Source organism: Armigeres subalbatus, chromosome 2 (assembly GCF_024139115.2).
Source record: "Armigeres subalbatus isolate Guangzhou_Male chromosome 2, GZ_Asu_2, whole genome shotgun sequence".
In the NCBI taxonomy this organism is placed as follows: domain Eukaryota; kingdom Metazoa; phylum Arthropoda; class Insecta; order Diptera; family Culicidae; genus Armigeres; species Armigeres subalbatus.
The window spans coordinates 290,242,616-290,259,934 of NC_085140.1; the positions used below are offsets into that span (position 1 = coordinate 290,242,616).

The 17,319-nt window shown below is 40.4% G+C and overlaps 1 protein-coding gene across 2 annotated transcripts; it reads right to left on the minus strand.

Annotated features, from left to right (window-relative positions):
- Nucleotides 1-7,957: 7,957 nt before the first annotated feature.
- On the minus strand, nt 7,958-8,603 carry LOC134216515 (protein C10). 2 transcript variants are annotated; one of them, XM_062695381.1, is made up of 2 exons: nt 8,551-8,603; nt 7,958-8,478 (listed from the first exon to the last, which is right to left on the minus strand). In XM_062695381.1, exon 2 carries the CDS (start codon nt 8,461-8,463, stop codon nt 8,113-8,115), a length of 351 nt encoding a protein of 116 aa, XP_062551365.1. In that variant the 5' UTR covers nt 8,464-8,478; nt 8,551-8,603; the 3' UTR covers nt 7,958-8,112. The 2 variants fall into 2 exon arrangements, with proteins under 2 accessions (XP_062551365.1, XP_062551366.1); XM_062695382.1 differs by having other exon boundaries at nt 8,547-8,563.
- Nucleotides 8,604-17,319: the final 8,716 nt, after the last annotated feature.

Consider the following 17,319-nt stretch of genomic DNA (forward strand, 5'->3'; position numbering starts at 1 on the left):
TAAAAAATTAGGTCATTTTAGGCTGGGGTGCCAAAAATGTCCACAATCTAAGCGAGATTTTGATCCTCAAACATGAATATGTTGTATGAAAATAAGCGAATGCGTTATACCTAATTATTTCCGGGGATGTATGAAACAATTTTCGAGATTTTGAACGATCGTTTAGCTTTGTTGGTGGTTTAACTGCGTTCTGTTTATATGTGTAAAAAAAATCTGTTGATAATGGAATCACTATTATGTCGGACACTGTTGCGATCTCATCGATAATCTGGACAAATTCATCATTAATTGGGTTCTGTATCATCTTGCAAGCATTTCCAGAATAAATTTAATTAAATCGAACAATGTCTTCTGTTCTTTACGTTAAAATCAATTTCGAAGGTGCATCTTTTCCGAGTTTCAACTGAATGGTGTAATAGTGTATTTGAATGGAATTGTCATATTCAATTCAGTTGCTTCATTATTATCAATACTATTTTTTTTTAAATAATGTCTATGTGAAACATTATGGATTGGGCTAATTTCTTAACCAATCGATTGATTATATTAAAGAGTTAAAATATGAATTCGCCTCAGACCAAGGAAAGAAACGAATGAACAGTTTTTCTTTTTTAACGCAGCCTTAAGTTTACTTAATAAGAATAGTACCTTAGTGGATGATATAATATAAATAATCGGTTTATATTTTGAAAAAAAAAATCCTTATTTTCACTAACTTATTGAAACTTTAAATAAAAGTGTTTCATCTTAAAAACCTGAGTAGTGTTTTTGTATTATAATTGGTGTTTTTTTAGCAAGGGTAAACGAAAATCTGTAAACAGATACCTGAGGAGGATAACTCAGGTAGTGTGAGGTTGGGCTCAACCGACCCACTAAATCCAAAACTCTTTCGCCTTTCGTAATAGTCGTTTGGCATAATTGATTAAAAATAAAATACTCAGAAAAATTACAATCTTTGAAAACAGTTATTATTGCTGCTTGAAATAGCCTCACACCTCGGGAATCCGAGGTCCGGAGACTCATAGTGTTATATAAAAATCGACTCAGCTCGACGAATTGAGATGATGTCTGTCTGTGTGTATGTGTGTGCGTGTGTGTAAGTATGTGCGCAAAATAAAACTCACTTTTCTTTTAGGCACTTATCTTGATCCAATTTGTTTGCAATAAGTTGCATTCGACTTAAATGGCACGGAAAATGCTGGGTAAAGCGTACCATTGGTACTTCGCGTACCTGAAGGAATAAAATAGACCCCATCTTGCAGTCTTAGCCTCTTACCCAGCAACTCCTATCCCTACCTCCCCGTGGTGCTGGCCGGGATACGAGCAACCTTAGGGAAGATCGGGTAACCAACCCTGGTGGGAGCTATGGTCGTATGCTGACAGGGAAGGGGGGGTTTGCTTCTTTCCGGAGGTGCAAATCTTACTGAGCATCTGTTCTCCATGTCAGGAACGGCTCACAACAGCGTCTGTTCTCCATGTTAGGGGCGGCTGATCATCGTCCGAGTGCCAGCGAGGAACTCTAAGTAAAACTGTGCACCATGGTCCACCGGAAATAAAGGGGGTTTGGTGTTAGGCCCTGCAAGCCAGCCTTTAAAAAAACATAAGCAACGAATAATCAACCAGAGTGTACGGACAGGAACCATCGGCGAAGACCACTGCGACGAAAAGGGACTAGCGATTGAAAACTCGGTTCGTGGAACTGCAAATCTCTCAACTTCATAGGGAGCACACGCATACTCGCCGATGTGCTCAAGGACCGTGGATTCGGCATCGTAGACCTGCAGGAGGTTTGTTGGAAGAGATCAATGGTGCGAACGTTTAGAGGTAATCATACCATCTACCAGAGCTGCGGCAACACACACGAGCTGGGAACAGCTTTCATAGTGATGGGCGATATGCAAAGGCGCGTGATCGGGTGCTGGCCGATCAATGAAAGAATGTGCAGGTTGAGGATCAAAGGCCGGTTCTTCAACTTCAGCATAATCAACGTCCATAGCACACACTCCGGAAGCACTGATGATGATAAGGACGCATTCTACGCGCAGCTGGAACGTGAGTACGACAGCTGCCCAAGCCACGACGTCAAAATCATCATAGGAGATTTGAACGCTCAGGTTGGCCAAGAGGCCGCCTCCAAGAATATGGCCATTCGCAGCACCTACTTCCAACACAGCTTCCCGTATCGGTACACCTGGAGATCACCACTGCAGACAGAATCACAAATCGACCACGTTCTGATTGATGGACGGCACTTCTCCGACATTATCGACGTCAGGACATATCGTGGCGCTAAAATCGACTCTGACCACTATCTGGTGATGGTTAAACTGCGCCCAAAACTATCCGTCATCAACAATGTTCGGTACCGACGACCGCCGCGGTACGACCTAGAGCGACTGAAGCAACCTGATGTCGCCACTGCATACGCGCAGCATCTCGAGGCAGCGTTGCCGGAAGAGGGTGAGCTCGATGGGCTCCCTCTTGAGGACTGCTGGAATACAGTTAAAGCAGCCATTAACGACGCAGTGGAGAACAACGTCGGGTATATGGGACGAAGTCGACGGAACGATTGGTTCGACGAAGAGTGCAGACAGATTCTGGAGGAGAAGGACGCAGCGCGGGCGGTCGCGTTGCAGCAAGGTACCCGGCAGAACTTGGAACGTTATAGACGGAAGCGGAGACAGCAGACCTGCCTTTTTCAGGAGAAGAAACGCCGCCTGGAAGATGCGGAGTTCGAGGAGATGAAACAGCTGTGCCGTTCTCAAGAAACACGCAAGTTCTATCAGAAGCTCAACGCATCCCGCAAAGGCTTCGTGCCGCGAGCCGAAATGTGCCGGGATAAGGATGGGAGCATCTTGACGGACGAACGTGTGGTGATCGAAAGGTGGAAGCAGCACTACGAGGAACATTTGAATGGCGCTGAGAGTACAGGCAGTGAAAGTCAAGGCAGCGGAGGAGATGACTACGTCAGTTCAGCGGACGATGGAAGCCAACCAGCCCAGCCCCTTGAGGGAAGTTAAGGATGCCATCCAATAGCTAAAGACCAATAAAGCAGCTGGTAAGGATGGTATCGGAGCTGAGCTCATCAAGATGGGCCCGGAAAAGCTAGCCACTTGCCTGTACAAATTGATAGTCAGAATCTGGTAAACTGAACAGCTACCGGAGGAGTGGAAGGAAAAGGTTATATGCCCCATCTACAAGAAAGGCGACAAGCTGGAGTGTGAGAACTTTCAAGCGATCACCATCCTTAATGCCGCCTACAAAGTGATATCCCAGATCATCTTCCGTCGTCTGTCACCATTAGTGAATGAGTTCGTGGAAAGTTATCAAGCCGGCTTCGTTGACGGCCGCTCTACAACGGACCAGATCTTTACTGTACAGCAAATCCTTCAAAAATGCCGTGAATACCAGGTCCCAACGCATCATCTGTTCGTTGATTTCAAGGCGGCATACGACAGTATAGACCGCGTAGAGCTATGAAAAATTATGGACGAGAACAGCTTCCCTGGAAAACTTACCAGACTGATCAAAGCAACGGTGGATGCTGTGCGAAACTGTGTGAAGATTTCGGGCGAACACTCCAGTTCATTTGAATTGCGCCGGGGACTAAGACAAGGTGATGGACTTTCGTGCCTGTTGTTCATCAGTGCGCTAGAAGGTGTCATGCGGAGAGCCGGGTGTAACAGCCGGGGTACGATTTTCAACAGATCCAGTCAATTTATTTGTTTCGTTGATGACATGGACATTGTCGGCCGAACATTTGCAAAGGTGGCAGAACTGTACACCCGCCTGAAACGTGAAGCAACAAAAGTTGGATTGGTGGTGAATGCGTCAAAAACAATGTCCATTCTGACATTCTTGTGGGCGGAACCGAGCGCGGCAGGACCCGCCTGGGAAGCAGTGTTACGATAGACGGGGATACCTTCGAGGTGGTCGAGGAATTCGTCTACCTCGGATCCTTCCTAACGGCTGATAACAATGTTAGTCGTGAAATTCGAAGGCGCATCTGCGGCCAAAAAAGATTCGCCACCGCACCAAATGTGTCATGCACAAGACGCTAATAAGACCGGTTGTCCTCTACGGACATGAAACATGGACAATGCTCGAGGAGGACTTGTAAGCACTCGGAGTATTCTAGAGACGGGTGCTTGGGACCATCTTTGGCGGTGTGCAAGAAGACGGTGTGTGGCGGCGAAGGATGAACCACGAGCTCGCCCAGCTCTACGGCGAACCCAGTATCCAGAAGGTAGCTAAAGCCGGAAGGGCGCGATGGACAGGACATGTTGCAAGAATGCCGGACAGCAACCCTGCAAAGATGGTGTTCGCTTCCGATCCGGCAGGTACGAGACGGCGTGGAGCGCAGCGAGCGAGATGAGCAGACCAGGTGCAAAACGGAAGGATGGAGAGATGCGGCCTCGAACCGTGTATTGTGGCGTCAAATTGTTGATTCAGTGTTATCTGTTTAGATGTAGACTAAATAAATGAAATGAATAGTCTGAAAGATGCCGAAAGACTTTACCGAAGAAGGTATGTAGCTGGAAGGTATACAAAAAATGTGCAAACCATATGCAAGAAACCAATGCCCTACTACCAGACAACCTATATTTATTAGAGGGCAAACCCCATATTCTCTCTTGTCGAAATTTTTACTTTGTGAAATGATTCCGAATAACTTCCATTAGTTCCAAAGCCCTAGGGCAAATATCCAATTTTGGACCCCTAGAGGAAGTGCTTCCCAATATCTGCTTATATCTATTGAAAGACATGTCCCATACGGACGGGAATCACACAATTGCAAAGATAAAAGTCTTATTTATAAGATAGAAATTTGAAATGGGCTTCAGTTATTGATAAACCAGTGAAATTTGCAACTTTCTGAAATGAAAATATTCTTCGTTTTGTACACATTTTCGACGCACCCAATTAACCTCTCAAAAGCTGAATTATCGATTCACTCTGGTCAACTGTGCGGTAGCAAAGCCTTATCTTTCGATTGGCATACATAAATAAGATGATTCCTGCATTCTTAATTCTAAATTTCGACATGCACTTATTGTGTGCATTTTGAGATTTGCAGCGATGTATGCTTTAAAGCGTAACGCATTATAACGTTTGTCTTCTTGCCCAAACTGATTTCGTTAAAATTTCATCTAAATATCATTATTTTTGCACAGGAAACTAGTTAAATGAATGCAGAACAACATTATTATTTTGAAGCCAGTGATGGAATTAGCAGCGCCATTGATTTTTGGCCAGAATTCAAAAAAATGTCACCAGGAAGGTCCAAAATCTATAGGGGTCCAAACCAAGTTACCCTATAAGATCAATAATTTGACCATACGCCGCACTTTAGTGTGGCATGGACATGGAGTCATTAGCTCATTACACCCCCTGGGTAAATAACGTATGATACAGTCTAGCCATATGTTCGACTAATAGATAATATACGAATACGGATTTCTGGACAAACTGATAAGATTAGTGAAGGCGGTGAAGGGTCGGTTTATGTGCGTAGTTCAAATTAAATCCACAAGATTTAAATTATGTTTATGCATTTCAGTGTCGGTAGAATTATACTAAAAACTCAATCATCGAGGCTTTATGCACGAGCTAACTCGCTTGCGATTCTGTAGGGAGAGCATCGCGCTTCGCTCACTCGCTGAAAAATGATTTCGCTCTAAAAAGCGTCAAAACGAAATCGAGGCGTATGTTCTGTTTACATATGGAAGTCATTGTTTTACTCTAAAAAGTTAATTCAATGCATTCAGCAATGAAGGGCACGTGATTGCAATGATGCAAATCGCGATTCGAATCATAAGTGATTATCTGCGCCATGATTCTGATAGGATCTAATCAATCTAATTCACGCATGATTTGAATCGTCGATGATATTTGAGAATTTGAGATTTTACCAAAATACGACTTCATCAGTTATTATTAGATTCAAGGCACTGCTAAGTTACCTAAGTTTTGTATCCGTATATTAGGAGGCTATTAGGTCCCTGGAAGTCGAAAAAAAATCCATTCCGATAATATCCAAGACTTGGACAACAAGTGAGAGATTTAGTTCGAAAAATGTATTGGAGGGTAACTTCTTCCTTTGGTGCGGTTTGATTCCACGAAACGTATACGCTAGACAGGTGCTTTCCCTACTAAGCTACAAAGGGCCTCCATCGTCCTCAGCAGCTCAAAAGGCTACTTATGAGAGCCAATTTCCAACACCAGGCACACAGCCGAACTCTCGCAACCTATTTTTAAAACCAACTCTTTCACACCTATTGTTTTGTGAAATGCAAACCGAGTAGGATGAGTATGTAATGAAGTAGGGCTGTGTGATCGAAGCAGTTTGGTCGTCAGATCCCATCCTGACCACATAAGCGAGGAAAGAGATCGCCACTCGAGTTCAGTACAATAGGCAATTAACTTCGATTGAATTGAATCTGGGTTTTGATTGTGAAGCCTAAATTTCCAACTACAATCTATATATGAGTTCCATAATAATTTTCTTTCAAAGCATTTTACAATAATTGATATATTATTTATTGACATTATTCACGAGTATATAATTAATCATTTTATATCCTGCATAAAGTGTATGTTCCTTATGAAAATCTTTGACACAAAAATTGTATAATCACCAACATACATGCACAGGTTTTTATCATCGATGCTTCAAATAATATAATTTTATACTTTGTCTATTGTAAACGCTGGCAGTTCCATGTTAATACCTTTAAATTATTCTAGAATAAAATCTTCCATTCCCACAATATCTATGAGCTCATATATATCCGGTTAATATTTGTTCAGTCTTGCCTTAATCTAATTTGCGTACGAATCGTCACATATTTGAGGTCGAAGCATGAAAAGAATAAATACCTCATCCAACACAAAAATCGAAATCGTTGGCAAACATTATTTGAGTATTATGATGAGTATCCGCCGGGATCAGTACAAAAGGCCGAATCACAAAAGGCCGAACCACAGAAGGCCGAATCACAAAAGGCCGAAAATGTTCTAGCATACCACAAAAGGCCGAAAACCCAGAAGGCCGAAACACGAAAGGCCGAATGATACAAAAGGCCGAATCTCAAAAGGCCGAATAACACAAAAGGCCGAATCATTACAAAAAGTTTCAATCTTTCAATTAAGAGAACTTGGAATATTGACAAATTTACGTTTACTTATATTATGCTGCCCTATTAAAAAAAACTTGGCCACGTGTTTTGCAACTACTAGCAGCGATCTTAATCAATCTTATTCAGTTGAGGTATTTAACGTCAGTTCAACGTCGAAGCTCAATCTTTCAATTGAAAGAAGTTGTATGACGGTGTTTACAGAGTCAATTTGATTCCTTATATATTGCATAATAGATCAATCTTCATTGCAGTAATGAAAGCATGAACATACGGATAAATATTATCACTTTAAAGTAACGGAGTAATCCAAGAGCTCTCTTTTTTCTTCCTTTGTTGACGTAGTAATCATTATCAGTAGTATTGGGAAAAGTTAAATTCCCAAATCTAATGCAAGAGCCTGAGTTAAATTCCACCGGATTCATGGCTCACAGAATCGAATTGCCGATTTGCATCAATGTAGGATTTGTGCGCTTCATGATGCATGGTTGTGCATTGTGCTAATGATGCGCACTACTCATGATCTAATTGCGACATCAGAAGCTAAACATAATATTTTAACAAATTATTATGCTTTTGATCAAAAGCTGTATAACTTGCAGTAACGCGGTGTTCCTCAATGCATATCATTTTCTCCCAATTTAAAAGAAACTGACTTCACAAAACTTCACTGAGAAATCACAAAATAATCCGCATATTCTAAATTATATTAAGTATTTGAATAAAAAAAAAGTCTGAATAAAATCGGCAGACCAACAAAGTGGACCGGAGCGAGCGCGCGCGCTTCGGTCCACTTTGTTGGTCTGCCGATTTTATTCGGCCTTTTGTGGTTTCGGCCTTTTGTGATTCGGCCTTATGTGATTTCGGCCTTTTGTGCATTCGGCCTTTTTTGCTTTCGGCCTTTTGTAATTCGGCCATTCGTGATTCGGCCTTTTGTGATTCGGCCTTTCGTAGTAGACCCGTATCCGCCCACCTCCTAGATCAGAACGTCATTTGTACTATTGATGTTGATCGGCGGCAGATAGATCGACCGTATTTGCGACCGAAGCCTGGCAATGTCTACGTCCTCACGCTCGAACTCCCGAATGATTTGCTCAAACTGCACCAACCCTTCGCGGTTCGGCGGAAATCCATACTCCTTGATGACATTTATCTGCAGCTGCATCACCAGCGGAAACACGTACTGCATCATCTTGATCATCTCCTTGCCGGAATTGGCCTTCGCCTCGGACAGCTTCTTGGCATTGTCCGGCAGGTTTGCCGTCTTCAGTACATCGATGAGAATGGTTTTTCCGGTCTCGGCAGTAAAATTGGAAAGGTAGGACATTGGGTTCACTGTTCGCTGACGATACGATAACGTAGATATTTGTATGCTATCAATATTGTGAATTAAACGTATTAAGACAATACCAACTGTGTTTATTGATTATTTGTTTATGTTCTACTGCATCTTCATTCAAATTGAAAACGTCATTGACTATCATTACGTCGTCTCTGTTCTGTGGAACCGCAAAAGTAATGTTGCACACAAGTTGAATATTCGAGTTGGACGATGTAAGTCCTCTGGTATTTATTGCAACTATAAAATTGATGCTTTTCTTCCTAAATTAAATTGGCTTCTACATTGCGCAATATTATCATCGTACAACCTTACCTTATACTAGGATATCAGTTATTAAAATATAGGCACGTATCTAATCTAATCTAATCACATTAATTTTTCAAAATAACGGTTAGGAGTTCTCTACGCATGCCAAGTGGCAATTCTCCGGATGGATTACATGGATGAAAGTGCTTTTGAGAAGTATCATCGTGCACTATAAATTAATATAATAATATAATACATTTGGATAGTTTGGAGTTTCTGCAAGTGTTCGATCTAATGGACACTGCTAGTGTAGAAGTTAAAGAGGATCGGTGACATCCTTTAGGGAAACCCTTACTAACCAAACTGCAAGCATCCCCTTCGTTTGTCTTTTTGTCTTGAGGTTGATTTGACGCTAGTTAAGATAAATGTAGAGTAATTAGTTTGCTAGGGATGTTCAGAATGTTGAGCAACTTTTGGAGGTTCACACACTCACACAGTCGAAAGCCTGTATTTCCGGAAGCCAAACAATCAAAGCAGATACAGATTCCCAATTTCTGCTATTTTGTGCAATCTGCTGTTATCCACCGAGTTGATTAGCTTTAGATTGACGTTCATGAGAGCAATGGGCCCTTGTTTTAGGAATTGGCTTTATATCTTCGAAAATCGTCTGCATTTCTGCTGGGTTGTAGATGGTGCTGGGTTTTCAGTTGGTTGATCAGTTCTGCTGCTCCGTCTTTGTTCACCCTTTTGATACCACCGGGATTTCGCTACTGATGTCGGTGACAATCGATGGGTGGTTGCCAGGGTTGCCACATTTAAATCTGTATATTTTCTCCAAGAAATCTTCATATCTGTATCTCAAGCCAAAAAATCTGTATCGAAAATCTGTATCCACCTAAACCCAATCAAAAACGAACAGTGGGTAATGTCTGTGACATAACCGCTAAGTGGACGTAGGACTTGACTTGACCATGCCCTTAAGATACATAATATGTCCAAATTTCTCACATCAACTATTTTGGATAAATAATCGGCGATGCATACCATTCCTTGGCAAAATCTTCTCATCAAACCGACACAGAAATCAAATCTACCTCGAACAAGAATCATCAAAAAAAAATTCAGGAAGTATCTGTCCGGTCACGAAATATTAGCCTCGACAGTGGCAACCTTCCCACTGAAGGACTGCCTGAAATAAACCACAAGTTGGCTCAGCAGGGGATGTAGACTGTATCTCAGCCCTTCCACTGAAGAGCCTTCTAATCCATGCGATAGCGACTGAAGGAGAACATTATTTTTAACTCTTATAGCCTTGAAAAAGGCTGTTTGCTTCGGCTAAGTGCAAAAAGTAAGAAAACGATCTTTTCAAATAACCGCGAATTTCTAGTGATGGTATAAAAAAGACTGAATGCTCTGCGAGCGAATGCACTTTTCTTTTATACTACCTTATTTTGAATCTTCTCTGCTTCCCAATTGGTGGGCCAATCAGCTAGTGTCGTGTATCACGCTTCTTTGTCAGCCAAAGCGTCATCATCATCAAGGCGTTCGAGAAGGGCTTCTTCTTTTTTACGCTTGTTGCTCGCTGCTGGCGTCTATTTCCTAACGGGACTTTTCGCTAGATACAGGCCAATAAGCCGGGCAAGCGAGCTTAGAATTGCAGTTCAGGTGGGAAGTACGTGTTCTTTTCTGAGACAACATTGTTAGTAGTAGAAGGAAGGTAACACCCGGGCATGGGATTTCGGGTGATAAGATTTAGAATTCATAACATGGGACGATCATTCAGTCACGTTCGCTTTGTGTGCGGTCAGTATCAAACAAAATTTTTCTACATATTTTTTTTATCAAATATTGCATTGATCAATGCATTGATATTTAACGTATATTTGTTTAGAATTTAGTTTTGGGTCGCGCGGATTTGGCGCAGAATGTATTTTCATGTCGCGCGGAAATGGCGCGGATTTGATTTTAATCGGCGCGGAAAATATTTCAGGATCTCCGTAACAACCAATTTCAATCCCGAAGGGAATTGAAAGCTTTGATATTGATCTCTATCATTGGCTCTCTGAAGAACCGTTTGTTTTGTGGACATACATGCTGCATCATGTGACTTTTCTTCAGCCTGTCTCGGCTCATCACCGATGCCGGCCGGTCTCGGCTCGACTCTGCTGCTGCTGCCGGTATCTGCTCAGCATTGCTGCTTTGTCGGGTCTGTAGGGTGGACTGCTGCTGTACTGGCTAGGTTTCGGCTGATGATGGTGGCTTCGATGACTTCATTCCATGCTCCAAGGTGTGAGTGCTGTTCAATCGATGATGCGGTTGCTTCGCTTGTCCCGGTCAGAATGAAAGTAAAAAATCGCGTTGCGCTATTTTATGGCCTCTCGGCAGACCCAGCGGCTGCTCATTCGCTGGTGTCTGCACCAATCAGAACGTGGTAATGGAATGATGCAAGAATTATGCGGTACCCATATTTATAGGTTCCCTTGATATCAATGTTTTTCATTGAAAACAGTTTCATGCCTATTGAAACAAGTTTTTCGGGTCTTATCAAGCATGGACATGAAAGGCATACTTAAAATCTGTCAATTGAGGGGCTTACCGCAGAAATTCGTCCACTGAGACGAACGCTATTAACGTTTAAAATCTTTCAACACAGCGTAACGCGGTCGATTTGAATATTTTGAAATGACACCCGGTATAGTAAAGAGAGACGTAAGTCCTACGTCAAAAGGTTTTTGAGCAAACTTTGTTTTGAAAAAGATGTAAATTCAATAATATGTGAATGAAATCTGTCAAAAGTCCGTCATTAACTGTTGTAGCCATACACGCAACAGCTTTAGTGGACCAACTACATTGCTTAGTCACACTAAACCCACTAAACAGAACTACTGAATAATTGTTTCTGGATATGTGAAAAAGGCTAGATCTGATTTTCTTTAATTATTGCTTGAGCTTTTTCTGAGACCCCTGTAATCAAATATAGTCTGAACATTTTTTACGGTGCATAATCTGGTTTCAAAATCATTGATTCGCATGAACTGTTAATAAAAAGTAAAACTAGAGTCAACATGTTCTGTCTCTTCAAAATAAGATTTTGCTAATTTGAGAATAGCCTTCAATAAGATCAGTTTGGCGAAGAATATAAATTTATAAACCTCAAACCACATAGAAAACAAATATTTACTAATAGTAACTATTTATATAAGTACTTAACTCTTCAGGAAATCTGTAAAATCTGAAATTTTGCTGAAAATCTGTATATCTGTATATACAGATTCTTGGTCACCGCTCTACCCCAAAAATCTGTAAATTACAGAATAATCTGTATATGTGGCAACCCTGGTGGTTGCTACCAAATTCCCAATAAATAACTTCCCAGCAGGATTTTTTTGCTATTCCGGGCGTCCCTAATTTCAGCAGTATGAATTTGGAGGGTTCCAAGAAGCTGTTAAGCGTGTTTCCTTTGGGACATTTTGTCGAGCCGGCATCCCAGCTCTGATGGTGACTATTGAAGTCGCCTCCGACGAGAATTTCGCCTTTCATAAGTTCCAGAGTCTCGAAGAATAGGACGAGACCAGTGGCATTCTAGCTAAAATTCCGCTTGAGGCTCTTTCAAATCATTCCAACAACACTAATACACCTGCTGGTAGAAATTGCAATATTGACACTATCAGACGAGAGGTGGCGATGCTGCGTATTTATATCAATGTGATTTTGCATATACAGCAGTGACAACTGTTGTTGAATGGCGTAAGTTATGAATGTTACTTTTGTACACTCTAGGTGGAGAGCAGTCATAAAGAAATTTGTAGTAAACCGCCCGAGTTTAGTATGGAACTGTAATCAGATCTCATTTATTGTTTAAAGTTACAAAATGCAATAAGGGTATAAAAAATCAGAAAAATATTTGTAGCTTTTCTACCTAGGTCACATATCGCTGTGATGCGTAGTTAGTGAGAACGGGCCATTTGTCCATACAAGAAAATTCATTTTACTACAAATGTTGTGGCGCCATCTCTTTCAACCAGCACCTTTGGCCTTGTCCTATTCCTCCATTTTCGTTTTGCTTTCGCCAATTGAATTTTTATTTATTTATTTACATTTTGCAGTTTACTGGTTTGGTGTCTCCCATTAATACTTCTGATTTGTTTCCAAATTCGAGTCTAGGGAACAATAGAGTTCATTGATGTCATAATTTTTTCCACGATTGTTTGCTATGATATCGCATGAGAGCCCAAGCTTTAGATTCACATATTTGAAACGCTGTTCGTTAGCCGATGTTGGATGTTTTTTGAAGAAGTTTAAGCTGCAATTTCTTTGTTTGAGCCTTTGATATAGAAGAATTCCAGCAAGGAACGCATGACGGAGAATGCTTTTACAATCGCGTTGAATCCGACCCCAACAAAATATTTCTTAAATTTTATCCAGTCCCGCACTCAAACCAATCTTCCAGTGTGGTGATCGCGACGTTGCGGCCTCGTACTCAACCAGGACCGTTTCGAATTACTTGCACCAATATTTCGCACAGAAAAAAATACCCAGTTTTCCCGATACAAAAACAAGCTCTTAATGCAACGTACACACCAGTCAAGCAGTTTGACGAACATTGACTCCGCCCCCAAGAAAACGCTTCGGTTGCTGCTTTGTTTGAACGTGTGTGAAGTATACACGTAAAAAAATAACCTTATATGTTATGGCAAAAAAACATTCGAAAATACTTATACTCTTCATCATGCCACCTAATAAATGATCCAATATCAAAAAGCTAATAACATTCATAAGTTAATGAAAAGTATAAGTTTCGAAATGTATGTGACTAATGCAATGTATAAGTTTTTTCTTATACATATCATTAAGCGCCTGCTTTGGCAAAAAAGTATTAGAAATATTAATAATAAATAACATTAAATTTTTTTACGTGTAGGTTCCATAGACGAGCGGAGGCACGGTTGAGTCATTTCGATTAAGTGTGTTTTTCCGTTTTTTCACAGTGTACCACGCGAATATGACGTCATACGCTCCGTTGCTTGGATTGCAATTGTGACGTCATGCTCGTTTGGCTACACTAACTGACAGTTCGTTTGGCTACACTCGCCTTCGCCTCAGCTCGTCTATGGAATCTATCAACCCCGTGAAACAAGCACTAGTTCTTGAAGCCACCGTTTGTTGGTGTGGCGCTAGTGCTGTTCTTGAAGTTTAAAGCTCCGTTCATATTGTACCGTACATTTCGCGCGGGTATTTAATTATGTATCGCAAAATGATTTTTGATACTGAAAATTTTAAATTTCAATAACTTAAGTTATATTGTTCTGTTTTCGTCATTTATCCAGCATTTTACGTGCGGTAATAGCAGCCACAATATAATTATCATCAAAATCGGCCGAAATTATCACCGAAAAAAAATTATATTTCGATAGCCGCCACAATTTAACATGTTCTGGTAAGGTGCAATCTGTTTGACGTTTGTCTTGTGTCGTTTGTCATCGCAGCGATCATCATCATCCTCATTAATTTATCATTATTGGCGAATAAAGGTTGCTGAAGAAGAAGAGGTCGAAGGATAAGATTTGAAAAAAAAATGCACGGGGAAACAAACGGGAAGTTTTTTTAAAACTCTTCTCAAACATTTTAGGAGCAATTTAATTAAAAACGGTTAGCAGTACGGGGCTAGACTTTCCTTCTACTGCATAATAAACGCAATTTTTAGATTTCAAATTTTAATTTGTGATATCACACTTGATACACAGTAAGAGAAAAATCCAACCCCGTACTGCTTTCCGTTTTTAATCAAATTACTTCTAGACATTCCACTAACAGAGCTATCCAAGTAGCACACGCAACATCTTTCTAGAAAGCTCCTTGTTCCTATTCAGTTTCATTAAAGGCATTGGAAAAACATCAAAGCACGAAAAAGTTGTATCAAGATGTCAAAAACGTTCGAATTGTGATCAATGTTTCATTAAAATTGCAATGCAGTACGTGTTTGACATTTGGAAACAAACAAAGAATACTGCATTTCATGATTCAAATTGTTCTGCTGCATTTAATTTTAATATGAATCTGAACCATGCATTCTCCCTAGATTAATTTAAGTTCAGATTCAAAAGCCCAAAACTGTTGCACAGCTTTGTTCTATTTTCTGCAGATTAAATCACTAGATTCAAATTTTGTATGTTTTGGCGATTGAACGCGTTACTTTAACTACGGAATTCGGATCAATGTACTTTGCAATTACGCTGCATTTCTGAGCAGCAAAATAGATAAATTCAAACATGAACAGAAAACTGCTGGAGATACCAGCGTTTTTGTTTTATTTTGCTTCAGATTCCAACGAAAATAGTGTTCTAAAATTTGGAGGAAAAATAAATCACTGCTGATCAATCAGTTAATCAGTCTTATTGTTTCGATTCGAAAAAAAAAGTTTTTTTTTTACAGAACATTTACAGAACGATGCATTAGAAATTATAGGGCCGCTCTTTATCACAATGCCAAATATTTGCCAAATTCCTGTTCAGATATCGACATGGGTATCAGGCAGACTTGACAAATTTGTTAGTATTAACTAGTTTATTTGTGGACGCAGTAGCGCAAAAGATATTTTAGTTACTAGATAAAGATTGTCGCTGTCGTCGCTGTCCGGAACATCTTTTGCTGGCGAGGATAGGGGAGCTAAATGTCAAAGAAGGAAAATACATACGATTTGACAGGTTTGTACCACACATGTTTCGGACAGCAGAACAAAGGGAACCGAAGCGACAATCTTTATCTAGTAACTAAAATATCTTTTAGTAGCGCCCGTGGCAAGTGTTTTTTTTTTTTTTTCAAAGTTTATAAATCAAAATTTTCAACGTCTGTTGTCTGTGATTTTTTTCATCAAATGCTGTGTCTGGTTGTCTAAGGTTGTCACTGGTTTTGTTTTCTGCATCTGATTGTAAAAAAGAATCGAAGTGTCAAATATTTTATTTTTTGAAAATTCCCCCGCGTGCTGCGTATGGTTGGCTAGTCACCTGACAGACAAACAGGCAGGTATCTGGCACCCCCAATCCTACCCACTACGTTTGACATCTTTGGGTTTCCCATTGTTCGGTTGAAATTGGGTTTCCCACTGACAATTCTATTTTGTAAACAAACCACTATTCCGAACTGATTTTTCCCAAATAGACGTAATTATTTTTCACCATTTTTCGAGAATTTGTGCGAAAGTATGAAAGCGAGGTTTGTTTCAATAAGAATATTGATGCTTTTAATAAATTTTCATATTTCGATCAGCACCAAGCGCTCTACTTCGCCAAAATATCACGGTATTTGAAACATATTTTAAATGGGAAGTTTTCGATGACTATAATTACGCCTTCGTGTTAAATTTATCGATGATTTTGATGCTGGCATCAAAAACATGGCCGCTTCGCAGACCCCTGCAAACAGGGCTATTATATATAGTATAATTTGGTATATGTTATTGTAACAAATACAGTGCTGATAACTTTTGCGTTATATAGCGAAACATGTGTATCTGAAATGAACGAATCAGCTATAGAGATAATTTCAATAAATTTATGAAACATATGTTAAACGGTGTACTTTTTCTTTTAACAACAGCCTAAAATCGAGCCTAAAATATTGTTTATTTATTTTTTTATCGAATTAAATCTCTGCTCGAGCGATATTGTCGCATGCGTCACTGTGTTCCGTGCTTAAAGCCGAAGCTTGACAGCTAGCACCAAGTTTAGCACCAAGTTTTTGGCTTCAATCATATTGTATGCAGATGACAGCCGTTTCAGGGGGCTGGAATCTATAGTGTCTATAGTGTGAAGTTGTTCGGACAACCATTTGACAGTTGGCGGCTCGGTTGGAAAAAAATTATTATAAATTCAGTAGAAAATCGAATTATAGCCGCTATTGAAATTGGATTCTTCTCACAATCCATACGTTAAACCTAATTTCGGAAGTAGTGCGCTGTATAGCACATCACCAAACGAAAACAGCGCACCACTTCCGAAGTTAGGTTTAACGTACGAATTGTGAGAAAAATCCAACTTTGTTAGCGGCTATAATTCGGATTTGCACTGAATTCATAATAAAACGGTTTGATTTTGGTTTGAGTTGGAGGTGGAGTCAAGGTTCGCCGAACATGTTTGAGCATTTGTATAGTGATGTTGCACAAACCCCCATATATTTTTTTGATGGTTGGTGCTCAAGTTGGCGCTTCGGTCGTTCGTGTGTGATATTGTTGGTCGAATAAATTGATTGTTCGTGCCGCTGTTGGTAGAACTTGATGTTTGAATAAACGAGAGGTGGAGTCAATGTTGGTCAAACTACTTGACCGTGTGTACGTTCCATAACCGTATGTATACGTACAAATATATGGGGGTTTGTGCGACTTCAATACAACTGCTCAAACATGTTCGGCGAACCTTGACTCCGCCCCCGACAACTTAAACCAAAATCAAACCGTTTTAATTTTTTCCAACCGAGCCGCCAACTGTCAAATGGTTGTTCGAACAACTTCACTCACGTTCAAACAAAGCAACAACCGAAGCGTTTTCTTGGGGGCGGAGTCAATGTTCGCCAAACTGCTTGACTGGTGTGTACGCTACG

What these genes read in the sequence shown, in the direction of transcription:
- LOC134216515 (XM_062695381.1), bottom strand. Translation starts at nt 8,463, where the DNA reads ATGTCCTACCTTTCCAATTTTACTGCCGAGACCGGAAAAACCATTCTC.